The 21,872-nt window shown below is 38.2% G+C and overlaps 1 protein-coding gene across 1 annotated transcript in view; it reads right to left on the bottom strand.

The window, feature by feature from the left end:
- The window catches only part of FAM174A (family with sequence similarity 174 member A), a 22,341-nt gene extending 11,211 nt beyond the window's left edge, over window positions 1-11,130 (bottom strand). Inside the window, exon 1 of the mRNA XM_007469733.1 lies at window positions 10,691-11,130. Coding sequence (XP_007469795.1) covers window positions 10,691-11,130 — 440 coding nt within the window. The remainder of the gene's footprint in view (window positions 1-10,690) is intronic.
- Between the last annotated feature and the right edge of the window lie 10,742 nt (window positions 11,131-21,872).

Genomic DNA, 21,872 nt, shown 5'->3' with positions numbered 1-21,872 from the left:
ACCCAAAAAAAAAAAAAAAAAAAAAAAAAGATAAGTAAATAGCCTTTGTTCTCATGTTTTTGAGTCTTCCCCAGACTCACACTGATCTCCGACAAGGACTAAGAACACTCATTCATTAGGCAACTACTTACTCAGTGTCTACCCTATTTTGTACATAACGTTCAGTACTGGGGATATAATAGAGAATGAGACAGACAATGAGCCTCTTCTCATAAAGACTATGTATTAATCTTAGGAAGACTACTCTGTTCCTTCTCTATATATTTCAATTTCTACAGAGAGAATCTAATTGTTCTTTGGAATATTTCCAGACTCAAAGGGGAAGTTATCTCTAGTTACACATTCATTATAACTGAATTAGATTAAAGTAAAACAATATGGACATTTCATGGACTTCAACTACTTTACAAGTAAAATATTCTGTGTTTTCACATATCAGTTAATGAAATGATGATTTTGGCCCATTCTTCCCCCTTGGCACAAATAAATAATGCTGCTGTGTTGTCACAACTATTTTGGAAGTTGGGGGGTCAAAATGGGCATTCACCAAAATGAATAGTTTTCATCCCATAATCTGGAAGCAAAAAGCATAAGTTTTGAACATTGCCCAGACATTGTTAGCATCAGTCAAGCTTTGGACATCAGGTGGCCATCTAAATTTAGGACTTGGACTAAATGAATGTACTAGATGCTGGGTAAAGAGTCCAGTTTTTCTTAGCCATAGGTTCAGAATTTGGCTGTTAACACACAATATTAGTGAGTCATCCAACAGAATCAGATTGAAAGGACTGTACCCTTCCGAGCTTTACATAAATGAAGATAGAAAATCAATGGCGATAAACAATTATATATAAGATTATACATAAGGTGGAAGCAAAACGAAAAAAGATCATCCCCAAAAAGTTATCATCAGACCCATTATTTATATGTATATGAAACATAATACTAAGGATACTCTGGATATTTATAGGAAATATACAGACAGCATTAACTAACAATTATATAGTGGGAAAAGTAATTACAGCTTCAATTTTCTTCTAATATTTCTTTATATCAAGAAGAAAGTCTCAGTTTAGTGGTAATATGTCTGTAACACCTCATTTTCTAACTTCCTCTTTAATAGAAAGTGGGCCTGGATTTGCTGGGTTTTGTGATCCAACAGTATATAACTCAAATAATATTGTTTCCACCAGTGGTTCTCAAATGTTTTGATCTTAAAATTCCTTTCCGTTCTTAAAAATTATTCAGGACCCCAAAGAGCTTATAAATATGTGGATTATATATATCAATTATGTGGATTATTAGTATGTTAATTAAACCTAAGAAAACTTTAAAATATCATTTGCTTTTTAAAATTAGAATAAATCCACTACATATTAACATAGTTTTTTGTGAAAAATATATTATCAAAAAGAAAACAGAAAAAGGTGAAAATTGGCATAGATTTAGATTTTTTCAAATCCCTTTAATGTCTGGCTTAAATGGATAGAACTAGATAGAAAATGAAAAGAGAGAAAATAGAAAACAGCTAGATTTTCATATCTGCTTCTGCCTTCAATCATTTGCAATGTGTTGTTTGGTTGAAGGATATAAAGAAAATCCAGGTTCATGTAGATATGAGCTTGGAAAAGGGAGGTGCATTTTAATAGTGTTTTCAGATACTGGTGTTTATGCTATTTTGATAGTACACCAAAACTCAACAAGAGGTAGTTTCTTAAAAGCTAGTTGAAATGTGCAATTTGAAACTGTATCAATGAACTTCTTGTGCCCTATAAACTTAGAATATATTATTTTGAAAATGGTTTTGATCTTGCAGATCCCCTGAAGAGGTCTCAGAGAACCCTCCCACCCTCCAGGATTCCCTGGACCACATATCTACCATTGGCTTACATTGTACTTCTTCAATCAGTTATTTAAGCCAAGGGATGTTGGTTTTCTGTTCACAAAATAATAAATAGATATGTTTAAAAGGAAACTTTCAGTTTAAATAAATCCACTTAAAGAAATATATGAAATAGTAGAGGGAAAAATGTGAAATAGTTTAGAAAACAAACCAGTGCATTCCTATAAACCTACCCTCTACTGTATTTGTACAGGAGGAAACTACACAGTGCTTCCTCAACTCTTCTCTTGGCTGGCTCCTTTTAACAGTGAGGTCTTGGCTCTGCATGTCAGCTCTTCAGAGAGGTGGCCCCCAACTAACCCAGTTAAGGAGGCTTTATTATAGATTTCCAAATCAGTCTTACTACATAGTTGAAATATTTTAATATCATGATTGATGCCATAAAATAACTTTACTTCAGTAACAATGGAACGTATCAAGTGGAAGTTACTTACAACAGTAACAAGTGTCACTAAGTGAATTATATAATTCCTTTTCTACTTGATAAGGCATTAAGAGGAATAGAAAAATAAGTGACAGTCTTCTACTTTTACTCATAACCTGGTACAACATAAAGACCTAGTCTACTTCATGAAAAGGTTGATCATAGTCTTAGGACACACATCACGATAATGGGAAAAAAAGTCAAACAAAGCAAACGATGGATTTTACAATCATAGATGGTCACTAGACTCCACAGGACACAAATTAAACCACTTTAGTCTTCTAGGTCAGTTTCATCATATATAAAATGAAAGATGTCATTTACATGTCCATATCTGTACGAAATCTGAAATTTAAGTAATTCTATAATCTTACTTTCTGTAGTAAGAATAGGCTCAAAAAACTATTCATTTGTAAGTTTCAACTTTTGAATGACTTAGATTTATAGATGAATTCACTTTGCAAAGGTTTTTTGTGTATAAGATATCAAATTTATCCATTTACTAATTCAAATTTTTGTAAATTTAAAATCAGGATAGGATAGTTAGGATATTAAACATATGTACCAATATTAAAACAGGATCATATTTATGACATTCCCCCCCCCCGCATAGGTATCAGTTTTCCATCTTATCATGCAACCGGTAACACTTTGCATTGAAACATTTAGTGCCATGCAAAAGAATGCTAGATGTTTCTAATAGGGGCTATGACAAAGATTGAATAATACAAAATTGTCAGTATTCCCGGTTAAAAAAGGTGGAATGTAAGAAATTTCATATGGTACAACCGAATTACTAAGGTGGTGGAGGGGGAAGATGGCGGAAGAGTAAGACGTGGAGATCACCTTCCTCCCCACAGATACATCAGAAATACATCTACACGTGGAACAACTCCAACAGAACACCTACTGAATGCTGGCAGAAGACCTCAGACCTCCCAAAAGGCAAGAAACTCCCCATGTACCTGGGTAAGGCAAAAGAAAAAAGAATAAACAGAGACAAAAGGATAGGGATGGGACCTGCACCAGTGGGAGGGAGCTGTGAAGGAGAAAAGGTTTCCACACACTAGAAGCCCCTTCTGGGGCAGAGACTGTGGGTGGCGGAGGGGGGAAGCTTCAGAGCCGCGGAGGAGAGCGCAGCAACAGGGGTGCGGGGCACAAAGCGGAGAGATTCCCGCACAGAGGATCCGTGCGGACCGGCACTCACTAGCCCCAGAGGCTTGTCTGCTCACCCACCGGGGCGGGCGGGGCTGGGAGCTGAGGCTTGGGCTTCAGGGAGAGGTCGGAGCACAGGGAGAAGACTGGGGTTGGCGGCGTGAACACACTCTGCAAGGGGTTAGTGCACCACGGCTAGCTGGGAGGGAGTACGGGGGAAAGTCTGGAGCTGCCTTAGAGGCAAGAGACTTTCTTCCCTCTTTGTTTCCTGGTGCGTGAGGAGAGGGGATTAAGAGCCTTGCTTAAAAGAGCTCCAGAGACTGGCGCAAGCCGCAGCTAACAGCGCGGACTCCAGAGTTGGGCACAAGATGCTAAGTCTGCTGCTGCCACCACCAAGAAGCCGGTGTGCAAGCACAGGTCACTATCCACACCTCCCTTCCGGGGAGCCTGCGCAGCCCGCCACTGCTAGGGTTCCGGGATCCAGGGACAACTGCCCCGGGAAAACGCACGGCACGCCTCGGGCTGGTGCAAAGTCACACTGGCCTCTGCCACCGCAGGCTTGCCCCGCACTCCGTACCCCTCCCTCCTCATGGCCTGAGTGAGCCAGAGCCCCCGAATCAGCGGCTCCCTTAACCCTTCCTGTTGAGCGAAGAACAGACGCCCTCCAGTAACCTACACGCAGAGGCGGGGCCAAATCCAAAGCTGAGCCAGGGAGCTGTGCGAAGAAGAGAAAGGGAAACCTCTCCCAGCAGCCTCAGGAGCAGTGGATTAAAGCTCCACAATCAACCTGACGTACCCAGCATCTATGGAATACCTGAATAGACAACGAATCATCCCAAATTGTGGAGGTGGACTTTGAGAGCAAGATTTCTTATTTTTTCCCTTTTTCCTCTTTTTGTGAGTGTGTATGTGTATGCTTCTGTGTCAGATTTTGTCTGTATAGCTTTGCTTTCAACCACTTGTCCTAGGGTTCTTTCAGTCCATATTTTTATTTACGTTTTGAAAAATTTTTTTTCTTAATAATTATTTTTTATTTTAATAAAATATTTATTTTAAATAAAATATTTATTTTTATCTTACTTTATTTTATTTTCTTTTATCTCCTTCCTTCCTTCCTTTTTCTTTCTTTCTTTCTTTCTTTCGTTCTTTCTTTCTTGTCTCTCTCTTTCCTTTTCTTTCTTTCTTTCTTTCTTTCTTTCTTTCCTTCTTTCTTTCTTTCTTTCTTTTTCTTTCTTTCTTTCTGTCTCTCTTTCTCTCTCTCTCTCTTTCTTTCTTTCTTTCTACTTTTTCTCCTTTTTATTCTGAGCCATGTGGATGAAAGGCTCTTGGTGCTGCAGCCTCCCAGCTCCACATAGTATCAAACGGCGAAAATCTCCCAGAGATCTCCATCTCAACACCAACATCCAGCTTCACTCAACGACCAGCAAGCTACAGTGCTGGACACCCTATGCCAAACAACTAGCAAGACAGGAACACAACCCCACCCATTAGCAGAGAGGCTGCCTAAAATCATAATAAGTCCACAGACACCCCAAAACACACCACTAGACGTGGACCTGCTCACCAGCAAGACAAGATCCAGCCTCATCCACCAGAACACAGGCACTAGTCCCCTCCACCAGGAAGCCTACAGAACCCACTGAAACAACTTTAGACACTGGGGAAAGAAACCAAAAACAACGGGAACTACGAACCTGCAGCCTGCAAAAAGGAGAACACTAACACCGTAAGATAAGCAAAATGAGAAGACAGAAAAACACACAGCAGATGAAGGAGCAAGATAAAAACCCACCAGACCTAACAAATGAAGAGGAAATAGGCAGTCTACCTGAAAAAGAATTCAGAATAATGATAGTAAAGATGATCCAAAATCTTGGAAAAAGAATAGAGAAAATGCAAGAAACATTTAACAAGGACCTAGAAGAACTAAATATGAAACAAGGAACGATGAACAACACAATAAATGAAATTAAAAATACTCTAGAGGGGATCAATAGCAGAATAATTGAGGCAGAAGAACAGATAAGTCACCTGGAAGATAAAAGAGTGGAAATAACTACTGCAGAGCAGAATAAAGAAAAAAGAATGAAAAGAACTGAGGACAGTCTCAGAGACCTCTGGGACAACATTAAACGCACCAACATTCGAATTACAGGGGTTCCAGAAAAAGAAAAGGAAAAGAAAGGGACTGAGAAAATATTTGAAGAGATTATAGTTGAAAATTTCCCTAATATGGGAAAGTAAATAGTTAATCAAGGCCAGTAAGCACAGAGAGTCCCATACAGGATAAATCCAAGAGAAACACACCAAGACACATATTAATCAAACTGTCAAAAATTAAATACAAAGAAAACATATTAAAAGCAGCAAGGGAAAAACAACAAATAACACACAAGGGAACCCCCATAAGGTTAACAGCTGATGTTTCAGCAGAACCTCTGCAAGCCAGAAGGGACTGGCAGGACATATTTAAAGTGATGAAGAAGAAAAACCTACAACCAAGATTATTCTACCCAGCAAGGATCTCATTCAGATTTGATGGAGAAATTAAAAACTTTACAAACAAGCAAAAGGTGAGAGAGTTCAGCACCACCAAAGCAGCTTTACAACAAATGCTAAAGGAACTTCTCTAGGCAGGAAACACAAGAGAATGAAAAGACCTACAATAAGAAACCCACAACAATTAAGATAATGGGAATAGGAACATACATATCAATAATTCCCTTAAATGTAAATGGATTAAATGCTCCAACAAAAATACACAGACTGGCTGAATGGATACAAAAACAAGACCCATATATATGCTGTCTACAAGAGACCCACTTCAGACCTAGAGACACATACAGACTGAAAGTAAGGGGATGGAAAAAGATATTCCATGCAAATGGAAACCGAAAGAAAGCTGGAGTAGCAATTCTCATATCAGACAAAATAAACTTTAAAATAAAGACTATTAGAAGAGACAAAGAAGGACACTACATAATGATCAAGGGATCGATCCAAGAAGAAGATATAAAAATTGTAAATATTTATGCACCCAACATAGGAGCACCTCAATACATAAGGCAAATACTAACAGCCATAAAAGGGGAAATCGAGAGTAACACATTCATCATAGGGGACTTTAACACCCCACTTTCACCAATGGACAGATCATCCAAAATGAAAATAAATAAGGAAACACAAACTTTAAATGACACATTAAACAAGATGGACTTAATTGATATTTATAGGACATTTCACCCAAAAACAATAGAATACACATTTTTCTCAAGTGCTCATGGAAGATTCTCCAGGATAGGTCATCTCTTGGGTCACAAATCAAGCCTTGGTAAATTTAAGAAAATTGAAATTGTATCAAGTATCTTTTCTGACCACAATGCTATGAGACTGGATATCAATTACAGGAAAAGATCTGTAAAAAATACAAACACATGGAGGCTAAACAATACACTACTTAATAACGAAGTGATCACTGAAGAAATCAAAGAGGAAATTAAAAAATACCTAGAAACAAATGACAATGGAGACACGACAACCCAAAACCTATGGGATGCAGTAAAAGCAGTTCTAAGAGGGAAGTAGCAATACAATCCTACGTTAAGAAACAGGAAACATCTCGAATAAACAACCAAACCTTGCACCTTAAGCAATTAGAGAAAGAAGAACAAAAAATCCCCAAAGTTAGTGGAAGGAAAGAAATCATAAAGATCAGATCAGAAATAAATGAAAAAGAAATAAAGGAAACGATAGCAAAGATCAATAAAACTAAAAGCTGGTTCTTTGAGAAGATAAATAAAATAGATAAACCGTTAGCCAGACTCATCAAGAAAAAAAGGGAGAAGACTCAAATCAATAGAATTAGAAATGAAAAAGGAGAAGTAACAACTGACACTGCAGAAATACAAAAGATCATGAGAGATTACTACAAGCAACTCTGCTAATAAAATGACAATCTGGAAGAAATGGACAAATTCTTAGAAATGTACAATCTGCCAAGACTCAATCATGAAGAAATAGAAAATATGAACAGACCAATCACATGCACTGAAATTGAAACTGTGATTAAAAATCTTCCAACAAACAAAATCCCAGGACCAGATGGCTTCACAGGCGAATTCTATCAAACATTTAGAGAAGAGCTAACACCTATCCTTCTCAGACTCTTCCAAAATATAGTAGAGGGAGGAACACTCCCAAACACATTCTACGAGGCCACCATCACCCTGATATCAAAACCAGACAAGGATGTCACGAAGAAAGAAAACTACAGGCCAATATCACTGATGAACATAGATGCAAAAATCCTCAACAAAATACTAGCAAACAGAATCCAACAGCACATTAAGAGGATCATACACCATGATCAAGTGGGGTTTATTCCAGCAATGCAAGGATTCTTCAATATAAGCAAATCAATCAATGTGATACACCATATTAACAAACTGAAGGAGAAAAACCATACGGTCATCTCAATAGATGCAGAGAAAGCTTTTGACAAAATTCAACACCCATTTATGATAAACAACCTGCAGAAAGTAGGCATAGAGGGAACTTTCCTCAACATAATAATGGCCATATATGACAAGCCCACAGCCAACATCGTCCTCAGTGGTGAAAAACTGAAAGCATTTCCACTAAGATCACGAAGAAGACAAGGTTGCCCACTTTCACTACTCTTATTCAACATAGTTCTGGAAGTTTTAGCCACAGCAATTAGAGAAGAAAAGGAAATAGAAGGAATCCAAATCAGAAAAGAAGAAGTAAAGCTGTCACTGTTTGCAGATGACATGACACTCTACATAGAGAATCCTAAAGTTGCTACCAGAAAACTACTAGAGCTAATCAATGAATTTGGTAAAGTAGCAGGATACAAAATTAATGCACAGAAATCTCTGGCATTCCTATACACTATTAATGAAAAATCTGAAAGTGAAATTAAGAAAAGACTCCCATTCACCATTGCAACAAAAAGAATAAGATATCTAGGAATAAACCTACCTAAGGAGAAAAAAGACCTGTATGCAGAAAATTATAAGACACTGATGAAAGAAATTAAAGATGATACAAATAGATGGAGAGATATACCATGTTCTTGGATTGGAAGAATGAACATTGTGAAAATGACTCTACTACCCAAAGCAATCTACAGATTCAATGCAATCCCTATCAAACTACCACTGGCATTTTTAACAGAACTAGAACAAAAAAATTCACAATTTGCATGGAAACACAAAAGACCCCGAATAGCCAAAGCAATCCTGAGAACGAAAAACGGAGCTGGCGGAATGAGGCTCCCTGACTTCAGACTATAGTACAAAGCTACAGTAATCAAGACAGTATGGTACTGGCACAAAAACAGAAAGATAGATCAATGGAACAGGATAGAAAGCCCAGAGATAAACCCACGCATATATGGTCACCTTATCTTTGATAAAGGAGGCAGCAATGTACAGTGGAGAAAAGACAGCCTCTTCAATAAGTGGTGCTGGGAAAACTGGACAGGTACATGTAAAAGTATGAGATTAGATCACTCCCTAACACCATACACAAAAATAAGCTCAAAATGGATTAAAGACCTAAATGTAAGGCCAGAAACTATCAAACTCTTAAAGGAAAACACAGGCAGAACACTCTATGACATAAATCACAGAAAGATCCTATTTGACCCATATCCTAGGGAAATGCAAATAAAAACAAAAATAAACAAATGGGACCTAATGAAACTTCAAAGCTTTTGCACAGCAAAGGAAACCATAAAGAAGACGAAAAGACAACCCTCAGAATGGGAGACAATACTTGCTATTGAAGCAACTGACAAAGGATTAATCTCCAAAATTTACAAGCAGTTCATGCAGCTCAAGAACAAAAAATCAAACAACGCAATCCAAAAATGGGCAGAAGACCCAAATAGACAGTCTCCAAAGAAGATATACAGAGTGCTAACAAACACATGAAAGAATGCTCAACATCCTTAATCATTAGAGAAATGCAAATCAAAACTACAATGAGATATCATCTCACACCAGTCAGAATGGCCATCATCAAAAAAATCTAGAAACAATAAATGCTGGAGAGGATGTGGAGAAAAGGGAACACTCTTGCACTGCTGGTGGGAATGTGAATTGGTACAGCCACTATGGAGAACAGTATGTAGTTTCCTTAAAAAACTACAAATAGAACTACCATATGACCCAGCAATCCCACTACTGGGCATATACCCTGAGAAAGCCATAATTCAAAAAGAGTCATGTACCAAAATGTTCATTGCAGCTCTATTTACAATAGCCAGGAGATGGAAACAACCTAAGTGTCCGTCATCGGATGAATGGATAAAGATGTGGCACATATATACAATGGAATATTACTCAGCCATAAAAAGAAACGAAACTGAGTTATTTGTAGTGAGGTGGATGGACCTAGAGTCTGTTAAGTAAGTTAAGTAAGTCAAGTGAGTTAAGTAAGTCAGAAAGAGAAAGACAAATACTGTATGCTAACACATATATATGGAATCTAAGAAAAAAAAAATGCCATGAAGAACCTAGGAGTAAGACAGGAATAGACACAGACCTACTAGAGAATGGACTTGAGGACATGGGGAGGGGCAAGGGTAAGCTGTGACAAAGTGAGAGAGTGGCATGGACATATATACACTACCAAACGTAAAATAGATAGCTAGTGGGAAGCAGCCGCATAGCACAGGGAGATCAGCTCGGTGCTTTGTGACCACCTAGAGGGGTGGGCTAGGGAGGGTGGGAAGGAGGGAGACGCAAGAGGGAAGAGATATGGGAACATATGTATATGTATAACTGATTCACTTTGTTATAAGCAGAAACTAACACACCATTGTAAAGCAATTATACTCCAATAAAGATGTAAGAAAAGAAAACTACTGCTAAAATAACTTTTTTTCTTTTACATTTTATAAAATAAAGTACCCATATAATAAGGTCATTCTGCATTACTATTAATTTACTCAAATAAAGATTTAGAGGTTCCGTACTAATTTATAACTTATAAATGATAGGGAGCAACTACTTGGTGGTTAAAATACTCCCAAAGGTACCACAGGCCTCTTAGACATTCATCCTCACAGTCTCTCACTCAGGTAGGCACCCATGATACTGGGGGTGGGAAGAGGGCAACGCCAGGTCTAAAGATAGCCCATTTCAGGCCTGCGAGGGAGGCTCATCGAGGCTTCGCCTCACCTGACCGTTCTGACGACGAAGTACACCAGCACCGCGCCACTCACCACCATCAACACGGTCAGGGCTCGTTGGGTCATGGGCTTGTCGCCGGGGCTGGGGCTCACAGCGAGGACGCCACCCACTGGGCCTTCTTCCCCCGCTTTCCCGCCTGGGTCTTCGGCTGCAAGCCTCGCACTGGGAGTGCTGCTATTGATGCCCTCGGCGCCCCGTGGTCCCTCGGCTTCGGCCGGAGCGCGGCCCGGGGATCGGGCAGCTGTGGGTCCAGACGGCAGAGGTGGCAGGGTTCGCGGCCCACGGTCCGGAGGCATGGGATCCGGCACGGCCTCGGCCGCCTGCAGCAGTACCTCCAAGGGCCCTCTCAACTCAGGCAGCAGTAGCAACAGCAGGAGGGCGGAGGCGAGCAGGTGGCTGAGGCAGCAGCTACAGTGCGTCGCCTTCATTTTCCCCGGACCGCCCTCTCACCACGTGGGAGCTGCCGGGCCCGCTGCCCTGGCTCCAGGTGGGACCATGGGCGCAGTGAAGAATGAAGGGTGACCAAATCCCGGGCTAAGACCCGGCCACAGCAGGTGGCAGAAGCGTCAGCGGCTGCAGCTGCCGGGAGAACCGGAAGTTCGTACATCTCAGCAGCCACTGCTACCAGGGACGCTTTCGGTTGCTAACATGCCGGGGCTGGCGCGTTCCGTGACGTCAGGCGCACAAGGCCATCTGCGCACGCGCCCTGCCAGAGGCGCGGGGAAGAGCTCCGTGGTTGGCTCACAAGTAAGAAAGTAAACAGAAAAAAGTTGTGTAAAGTGTGCAGCAGCTCTTTGCATGAAGAAACCATGAGAGATTGGAAGCTTGTAATTTGAGTTCGTTGGTGCAGAACTGCAGAAACACAGCTAACCATTTATTAAGACCGCCTTGGTTTCCCTAAGCTCAGGTATAAATTTTAGACAGGTTTCTTCCTGCCTCAAGGTCCTTGACCTCTCTTTCCTTAGGGCGTTTACGTTAGAAAACTTGTAACTGTACATTGATTCTCTGCATTTTTGAAATATAAATCTTTAAAAAAGTTCTTGCCGGTGATGTAACCCAGGGCTGTCTTTCTGAAGGAACAAGGAGCCATCCTTTTGAAAAATGTCGTCAACAAAGAAGATATCCCTATTCCCCAGTCTCTTTGGAAGGGTAGGAGCCTAACTTAGGCAGGCATCTTGTTTCAATTTGTAAAACTACCTCCTGCCACGAAGCTACGAGAAAATTTTACTTTTTCTTTGGGTAAGGCTAATTAGTAAACAGAATTGGCCTAAGAGCCTCCCTACTCTTAAAATCTCATAAGCTTTTTGTTATTTTCTGGTGAGTTGAGCTCAGAGTCCTGGCCCCTCTTCTGTATTGCAGTCATCTTGGATAAGTCTTTGCCTGTTTAACTTTTTTTTTTTTTTTTTTTTTTTTTGCGGTACGCGGGCCTCTCACTGTTGTGGCCTCTCCCGTTGCGGAGCACAGGCTCCGGACGCGCAGGCTCAGCGGCCATGGTTCACGGGCCCAGCTGCTCCGCGGCATGTGGGATCCTCCCGGACCGGGGCACGAACCCGTGTTCCCTGCATTGGCAGGCGGACTCCCAACCATTGCGCCGCCAGGGAAGCCCTGCCTGTTTAACTTTGACATCAGTAACATGGAACTTTGGTTTGAGCAGATACAAACAAACACCATACCAGAAGTCAACGTTAGTATTTGTTCTTTTAAAAACTTATTCATTCAACAAATTGTTTAGACTTTCTACTCCTTTCTTAGCACTGGGTCTGAGTATTGAATAGTAGGCAAGTAAGATATGATCCTTGCTCTCTTAGCACTTAGGTTCAAATGGAGATAACAGAATAAACACTTGCGTTCATTCTGATTCTGAAGTGTGTGTTATAAATGACAAATACAGAGTCCACAGTAGAAATTGTGTAAAGGACTATTGCAGGTAAGGTGGAGAGGATAGTGTCTTCTAGCTGCTTGGGGGTAACAGATCAATGCAGTTGCTCCTGCCACGTAGAATTGCAGGGACTAGGCCTCTTAATGCTGGGTTCCAGTGTGAGGAAGCCCATTGGTGACACACCCTAATTTTAGCTTCCCACCTGGGCATTTATCAGTAATGAAGTGGCTCCTTGGGTTCCTTCTCTCCCTTATTCACGACCTTATTCAGAGTCATATGTGGAAGAGAGTTAGTATGTAATGCCACTCCCTTCCACTCCTCAAAAAAGTCCAATATTCAACAATCAAAAAAAAAATGTTCATCATCATCTTTCTTTCTTTACAGTATCTCATTTTTATCATTGTGTTCCTTGTCTTGATTAATGGCATTATTCTTCACTCAGGTGTTCAGGCATAAAATCTTGGAGTCATCCTTTACCCTTGGCTTTCCACTGGCATCAATGCTTGCCAGTAACTGCAAAGTGCTAAATAATTCTGAAATAGCAGAGTTAAACTAATGATTACAAATAGTTAGAGCATATGTTCTAGTGTTTCTCCAAATGTGATTCTTAGCTACCTGAATCAGAATCAGAAATGGGATTTGTTAAAAATGCAGGTTCTAGGTCACTATTCCAGAAATTCTGAGCCAGAATTTTTGGGATTGGGGACATGGACTCTGTATACATTTTTATTAAGCTCTCAGGGTAATTTTTATTTGCACTAAAGTTTAAGAATCTCTTCTCTCTCTCACCACCTACGTCCAAATGTTGTCAAATTTTCTCCATTTTCCTAATGTCTCTGTCACTAATCAACTCTTTTCTGTTCGCTGCCTCTGACAAGGGATTATTTTTATATTGCTAGAGATCTTAAACCTGCAGATTATTGTGTTTTTTGCATAATACCGTATTATTTGTAAAGTGTCATGAAACAATATTTTCAATTCAATCACAGGAACTAGGAGCAAGTTTCCTGGGAGAAAATATTGTATTTTGCTTGTATAATATAAAATGACAATTTGGGGGCACACATGTCTATTTAAAAGACAGATTGTTAAACTAAGTGTAATTGGTGTTTCTGAATTTTTTCTATTAATGATAATGATATTTGTTCATTTACATGTTTTCATTTGACTCGCAAACAAGTTGTGCCAATCACTAGAGATTTAAAAACATATAGGGGAGAAAAATTATTAGAACAAGTAATTTATATCAATTTACTTAAATTAATCTGCATACTAGGAAAAGACCACCATTATTCTGATTTATCAGGGAACACTCCAGCTGACAGAACAACAGTCTTCCGTGGAAATCTGTAAAATACCACCGGCCTGATGAGTAAAATCTAACCCTCCCTCCCTGGTCTAGTATTGAATAATAATTTTGAATATTAATTAAGCATCTGTTGTGTACCAGATATCATTTTATCAAATGTTAAATGATTATCTTTGTTTAGTCCTTACCAGAAAAAAACAAATAAACTAAAACTAAACCATTATTATTCCTATTTTACAATTAAGGAAACTGAGATCAAGGATAATCAAACTGGTAAAAATCAACATGAGTAAAAACAATAGAACTGGGCAGTGAACCCAGGCAGTCTAGCAGCAGAGGTGGGCTATTGCGTGCTGCATTTTGTCTTCTCCTAGTTGTAGGTTTCCATGATTTGAGTCTAGCTTATTGTCTCAATCAGCTATTGCTAGATTAATGCTGCATAGCCAGTAACTAAAAAGATATCAGTGGCATACAGCAAATAAACATTTAGTTTTTCTCCTGTGTTTTTGGTAAAGGTGGGATTGACTAATTTAAGTTGACCTTGTGAGTAAGTGGAAAGGGAATGGGGAATGGGCATAAGGAGAAATGAGGAGCCATGTATGTCTTTTTTTTTTTTTTAAACAGTGAAAACAACTGGTTACCCAAAGTCCCACCTGATGCCCTTGACACACATCTCATTGGAGAGAGGTATGTCACATGGCCACTTCTAGCTTCTGGGAATCTTGGAATTTTAATGTTAAAATGGGCATATTCTAGTCCCTGACAAAATTTATGTTAGCAAGAAAAAAGAAGACAATTTATATTGATAGGCATTTCATTTTCAGTTCTATCTAATAGAGAACAAGGCTCAAATGAGTGTTCTCTGGTGTCAGAATTCCCTACCTTCCCTCTTCCCCTCCCATTAAGGAAGAGGGAAGGTAGTTTGGTTCAACTGGAATGGTCATTCATAGCGACATCTGATAGATTGAGTCTCTTATACTTTAAGTGGCAGGATATTGCCACATCAGGTGGGACTGTCTATACCCTGAAGTCCAAAAAGAAAAAAAGTTCAATATGAAAAGAGAATACAAACTGATCACAAAACCAGGAAGTCAAGAGAATGTACTAAAGAGCTCAAACGTGAAGGAAGAATTGGAATGTCAGAGGACAACTAAAGAGCAACAGTTCAAGAATAAGAAGGAACAGTGTTGTTGGGGTAGGTACCACATAACCAAGTAGGAATATGAATAAATATTAGGGTTAAATATCTAAAAGAAAATGACCATGTAAGTGGGCTATGGTTCCTGAGAGGAAAGAAACAAGGTGAGCCCCACAGTTTCCCTGGATCTCTGCCTGGGGAAAATTTCCCAGCTATAGTGCATCAACCTGGAGTTCAATCAGAATGCGCAAGTCTCTCTTATCTGAAGAGGCAGAGATCAGAGTTCTGGGCTTTTGAAGTGGTTGGGATCTGTGGGCCAGGGCATTAAGAGAAGGAGTCTGCGGAGGTCATGAAGTTCATGTGGCGGTTTCCCACACACCCTTGACTGAGAGCTGGGCAGTACCACCAAACACAGCCACACAAAGTTAATAAAAGACTGTCTGTTACAGAGGTAAGAGCAGAACAGAGAGATTAGACATTAAGCAGTGCTGGGGACTTCGAACTTAGGGCCCAGACTTCTTGAATAGACCCTTTAACACCTCCTAACAAAGTGGGAATGAAGCTGAATCACTGCTTTATGATAAAAGCTACACCCAGAGAAAGGTCCTGTTTATACCCACTTTAACAAAGCTTAAAACCAAGCCCTAACGAGATTCTTAGAGGAGACAGAGTTTTGAGATTGGATCTCACCAATTTACAGGGACTTGGAAAACAGATAAACAGAAATTATATAGTCTCAAGAACAGAGATCTAAAAAGATTCAAGAAAAAAATGAACAACCCCCCTTGAACTTATGGACCAATATTACACAGTTTAATATGTATGCATTGGAGCTCCAAAAGAAAAATCATTATAATGAGGCAATAAATATTTTTGAAAAATGATTGAAAAACTTTCACTTACAGTTCCAAGAACGTCAGAGAGCAGTTAGCAAGATAAATACCAAGAAAACCGCATATAGGCATATCAGAGTGACACAGAGAGTCACGGATAATCAGAGTCCAAATTAGAACATCTTGAAAGGAGCCATAGAAAAAAGATGCATTCATTACAGAAGAACAATAATATATATGAAGGCAGAGTTCTCATCGGAAACAATGAAGACCAGGAGCGGTAGCATCTTTAAGGTGCTAAAAAGAAATTAAAAAGTTATCCATCTTGAATTATATATCCAGTAAAATTATCTTCCAAAAAATATGGCAAAATAAAGATATTTTTAGGCAAGCGAAAGCTGAGGAAACTCATTTCAAACAGGCAGCACTACAGGAAGTTTTTCAGGCTGAATGGAAGTAATACAAGATGGAAATTTTGATTTACAGGAAGGAGAGAATGGCAAGTGGAAATGGAAAATGACTGTAAATACAAAGACCAATTTTTTAATTCTCTTCTAATTTTCTTAAAAAGAATTTAATGCTTTGCATAAGGCCACGTTTATGATGCATGTACATGTAAAAACATGGCAATAGAGCATAAAGGTAAAGGACAAGGGAGGTGAACTAAATGGAAATGTACTTTCCCATTTGTGAAGTATGACATGTGACATGTGAAGTTTGAAATGTCAGATGTGAAGTGGGATTTATGAAGTAGGAAACTCCTAAGGTTAGAAGTGGAATGTTTATAAGTAGAATCATGCTGTTGTAAGGCTATAACATTTGTGAAGTATGAGGTGGGAAATGTCAGGTGTGAAGTGGGGTTTATGAAGTAGGAAGCGCCTATGATTAGGAGTGAAAATTGAAGTGACACAATATTGATGCTAAATAGGCATTGTTAAAATAATAATAAGGAGAAATATCGTTAGACTTACAGCAACCAGCCAAAAATAATGAATAGATTTATATCTATGGAAAGATAATATAAATATATAGCTACAAATAAAAATATATCTTTGTCAAGTATTTCTTACAGTGGATCATGAAGATGGCATTTTTCTAATAATAAAAGTGATACGTTGATACTATTAAAGTTTAGAAACTTACAGTTTAAAGAAGCAATAATTCTACCACCCTGAGAATTTCCTTTATTCCAATACTATATATGTACCTGTGTGTATGTATATGTATATATACATATATAATTTTTGCTTGTATATTTAGAACAATAGAGTATATATAATTTATATTCTATTTTTATATCATAAATAATATTTTGTCTCAAATATCTTTGTAAACGTGAATTTTAATGATTTATTATATGTAATCACTACGTTGGACACTTTCCCTTTAGCTGGAGCACTGTTATGAAAAATATCACTAAAGTATTATTTTATTTAAATGCTTTCTGCATCTCTGCCAGTGAATTATTTCTTAAGGGAATATATGCCAGTGACCTCATTTTAGGGTTTTAGGTAGACAGAGTCTCTCTGTCTTAAAGATTTAAAAAAGAAATTTGCTGTGTCAGTTGTTTGAAAAGCAGAAGTGGATAGAGCTGAGGCAATACTAAATGGTGAATGGTCTCATAGGCTGTAACTGAGCACCCAATCCAGTGAATAATAACTGTGGGAAGTAAACTCAAGACTGTGGTCTAAGTACAGGCAAGAATACAAGAGGGTGATGTCTGAGAGTGGAGCCAGTATGGAGTAGGGTGATAACACCTTTGCCTCCCATTCACTGCCATCATCACTTGGGAGAAAGTAAGGCCTCATTGAGGAGGGTTATATTAATTAACATGTCAGCCTATGCAGCAATTTAGTGTTCCTAAGGTGAGGGATAGTCTATTGGCAGTGAACCTAAAAGGAGAAGTCAGTGTCAGGTTTGAGGGGAAAATAGAGATTATTTTGTGAGACAAGGCAGTTATGATGGGCTTTACATGTGCACAGTATAATCTTCCTTAGTACGAGTGTCACCAAGTGGGTAAAAAACTGCATTTATGGGGCAGTGGGAATTTACTGAGGCACAAAGAGTCATTGGGATCAAAGGGTCATGAAGTTTATAATCTGTAACAGATATGTCTGCAACTATCTTCTCTAGGGCCTCTTCAGTGCAATATAGGGTGGTGGTTGATATTAGTAGGGCAGGGGAGGAGGTGCAGTTTATGTCTTAAAGCTGAGAAACAGGGCAGGCACCTCAGAAAATAACCAAATTCACCAAGGCAATTAAATATGCAAGCCTTTGTGAACAGATCTTGCCATTCTTTGATAGAGCTGAAGCCAGATTTAGAATTTGTTGGAGACAATATAGTTGTGTTTTTAATTCCAGAAAGAGCATATGATATTGGGATAGTAAGCATTATATCTTAAAATGGCTCATTAATTTGGAAGGATATCCTTGATGCCATGTAAGAGAGAGAAGTGCTTCCTAATGATCAGTTGCTTCTGTATGATGAAAACTGACTAGTTTTTGAATATTTTTATTTAAATACTTTAAAAATATTTTTAAATTTTTAAGAAATATTTTAAAATTTTAAAATATTTTTACTTGAACAGATATTAAATTTATATGGTTCAAAATTCAAAATGTACAAAAGGATATTTACTGAAAAACTGTCTTCCATCCCTATTTACCAGATAAACAGTTCCTCTCTCAGAGCCTAAATATTTTCAGCTTCTCATGCATCTTCCAGTGATAAACATATGTATACAAATTATATAAAAGTGTCCTTTTTAACACAAATGAAATGGTAGTATTCTTTACATACAGTTTGGTACTTTGCTTTTCCGTTGGTGTTATTTTTTAAAATACCTTGGAGATCATTCCGTATCAGTACATCATGAGATTTGTCATACTGTTTTATTCAGGGCTGAATTGTGATTTTTGTAAGCCCTAGGTTCTTTTGCCTTCTTTGACCCCTTTCTCCATAAATAATAATAATATTAACAGTAATGGTAATAGTAATAATAATAATGTTCTATTTTATGACTGTGTTGGTATAAAGATGAATATAATCAAGGTTGGATTCATTATTATTTATTATTATTATATTTATTTTTTTCTGATTTTAAAAGAAATTTAAATTAGTACATTTTCATGGGTCCCTAAAAGTACTGGTGAGCCTTAGGCACTATGTCTGTTGTGACTAATTGAAAGATAAATCAGCTCTGGCTGATTTTATTATTACAAAGTTTTCCATAATAAGGACATTATTTTTTTTTTTTTTTTTTTTTTTTTTCTTGCGTTATGCGGGCCTCTCACTGTTGTGGCCTCTCCCATTTGCGGAGCACAGGCTCCGGACGCGCAGGCTCAGCGGCCATGGCTCACGGGCCCAGCCGCTCCGCGGCATGTGGGATCCTCCCGAAACGGGGCACGAACCCGCGTCTCCTGCATCGGCAGGCGGACCCTTAAGCACTGCGCCACCAGGGAAGCCCAGGACATTATTTTAATCAAGTCCTCGTTGATGAACAGTTAGGTTGTTTCCAAACTTTTTTGTGTGTGTGTTACGCGGGCCTCTCACAGCCGTGGCCTCTCCCATTGCGGAGCACAGGCTCCGGACGAGCAGGCCCAGCGGCCATGGCTCACGGGCCCAGCCGCTCCACGCATGTGGGATCTTCCCGGACCGGGGCACGAACCTGCGCCCCCTGCATCAGCAGGCGGACTCCCAACCACTGCGCCACCAGGGAAGCCCTGTTACCAAACTTTTTGATTTTTTTTTTTTTTTTAAGAGTAAGGAGTTTAAAAATTGTAAGCTAAACAAAAAGATGCAGCCAAACATAATAAGTATTTACATACTAATTTAGAATGGTACTACCTTGTAAACTAAAATTATTATTTTATTTTATTTTCCTGCATTTTTTAGCTGGCAGTAAACCAAATAATCACCAAGTGCTAGTGGGGCATGTGAAATAGCACTTTTGTTTCTCTGTCATGATTTGTATTTACTTTTTCTTTCTACATACACCATCCCCTTCTCTTTGACTCCTCCTCCTTTGATTCAGATAAATATTACTATTCTCTTTACACTTCTTCCTTCTTTCCTACTGGTTCTTTAAGTTTGTCCTAAGCCTTATTTATATTTAAAAACTCTGGTAGAATTCAAAGATGAGGAAATGGCCAGTATTGTTAATATTTGAAATATGCCTGCATAGAATTTCCCTGAGTTGAATTCATAGATAAATAGCCTAACACAAAAATTAATTCATATGCTGTGAAATGTCTTATAAACTAAATGATCAAATTGTCTTATATCCTTGATTCTCACAAGTTTATTAACTGTATTATGTCTTTCTCTTTATCCCATCCTTTATGCCTATCTCTTGACAAAATCATTTCTTAGGTATATATATTGGCTATCTTAGCATTAACATGAAACTCTTACAGCATACTTAGCTAGCTCAGTATGGCTTCTCTCAGTGAGATATTTTTCCCAATTAATTTTCTGTTTGTAGATCAGCAGTTAAAACTACATGAGGCTGGGGGTGGGTAGGTAAATGCATATATAATCAACTAGGGAATGATGGTCCTGTCTAAAAGTAGATGTCATTTACTTTTAGTCAGTTTTCATCATACAAGACAAGAAAGCATAAGTTGATTTTTTTCTCAAAATAAACCATAAATTCATATATTTATGTGACATCACTTTTTAATTAGCAAGTAGAATAAATAAAAATATCAAAAAAACACTGTGCAGTCAACACTGCACACCAAATCAAATATATCTGTAAGCTGTAGAACTCATTGGTCGGCAGTATGAAACTTTTGTGTAAACTCTTCAAGGACAGGAATTTGTCACTGCCTTTGTATTTAACAAGTATGCCTGCATATGGTTGGTGTTCAGTAAATATAGGTTAATATACAGAATGAATAAAAAGATTTCTAATTTTGAATAGTAGTAATAATGTTTGTTTTATTCATATACCACAGCTCTCTAGATAGAAAGATATAGTGCAAATTCTTCAGGTTAATCAAATTCCATTACTTGAAGGAAAAAAATTAACACTAAATAGATTTTCATATATCTGTAGAGTCTTAGAATTCTTACATACTATATAGAAGTAAATGTAATCCCCTAAATTTTGTTGAAGAGAAGAGGAATGTCTAGAGAGGTTCTATAAATTTTTTAGTGGACAAAAATACTGAAGGCATGACTAAGCTTAAACCTCCTGATTTTTAAAATTGGACCCTTTTGTACCACACAATGTTTTCTACTCTGTCACTAGTGCTATCCCTCAGCAAACAGTTGGATAATAAAAGGACTTACTTCCTACATCTATAAGGGGTTTAGATTTTTAAAAATTGAGTGTTTTGTTAGTAAGGAAAAAAGTTTAAAATTAAAAGTAACTGTTTTTTCTTATTCTAAATGGAGTTAATATAGCTACCAGATTTATGCAGCAAAGTTCGATTTTATGAGTACGATACCATTAAAAATTATTTAAGCCATAATGAAATTTGTAACTGGTCTGAAAACTACTTTTGCCATGGTTAGTCATTCACAGCAGTGAATGATTCTTCCTGTTATATCAAGTAAACCCATCTAATTTAAAGTTGAAAATGATGTAGCATATCCATAATGCTCATCTCAAAGGATGACAAGAATCATTGAGCAAATATGTAAATCTGCAGCTTAAAAAAATTAGGAATTTTCCTTTAAAAATCATCATCAAATATATTTGCTATATAAATATTTTGTTGCAGTCCTAACAAGGATTCCTTATTATGCTAATAAAGATACCTGAGTAATTAATTAATTATTAATCTTATAATTAGATACCCTAGTAAGGATATGCTAATCAGGCTTCCATGCTCATGATCGCTACCAGCAATCAGCACAGGCATACTAAGAAGGGGAATATGGGAGACAGTCAAAGAAGTATTTCCTTCCCATGAACGCTATTGCAATTTCCAATTTTGATTTTGTAGGAAGGGTACAGTAAAATAAAACTATGATGGCAACCTACCTGTAACCTCAGGAATGC

The sequence above is a fragment of the Lipotes vexillifer genome, unplaced genomic scaffold (genome assembly GCF_000442215.2).
Source record: "Lipotes vexillifer unplaced genomic scaffold, Lipotes_vexillifer_v1.1 scaffold510, whole genome shotgun sequence".
Taxonomy (NCBI): Eukaryota; Metazoa; Chordata; class Mammalia; order Artiodactyla; family Lipotidae; genus Lipotes; species Lipotes vexillifer.
The sequence above is the reverse complement of the archived record's forward strand: the minus strand, read 5'-3'. Positions and strand labels throughout refer to the sequence as shown.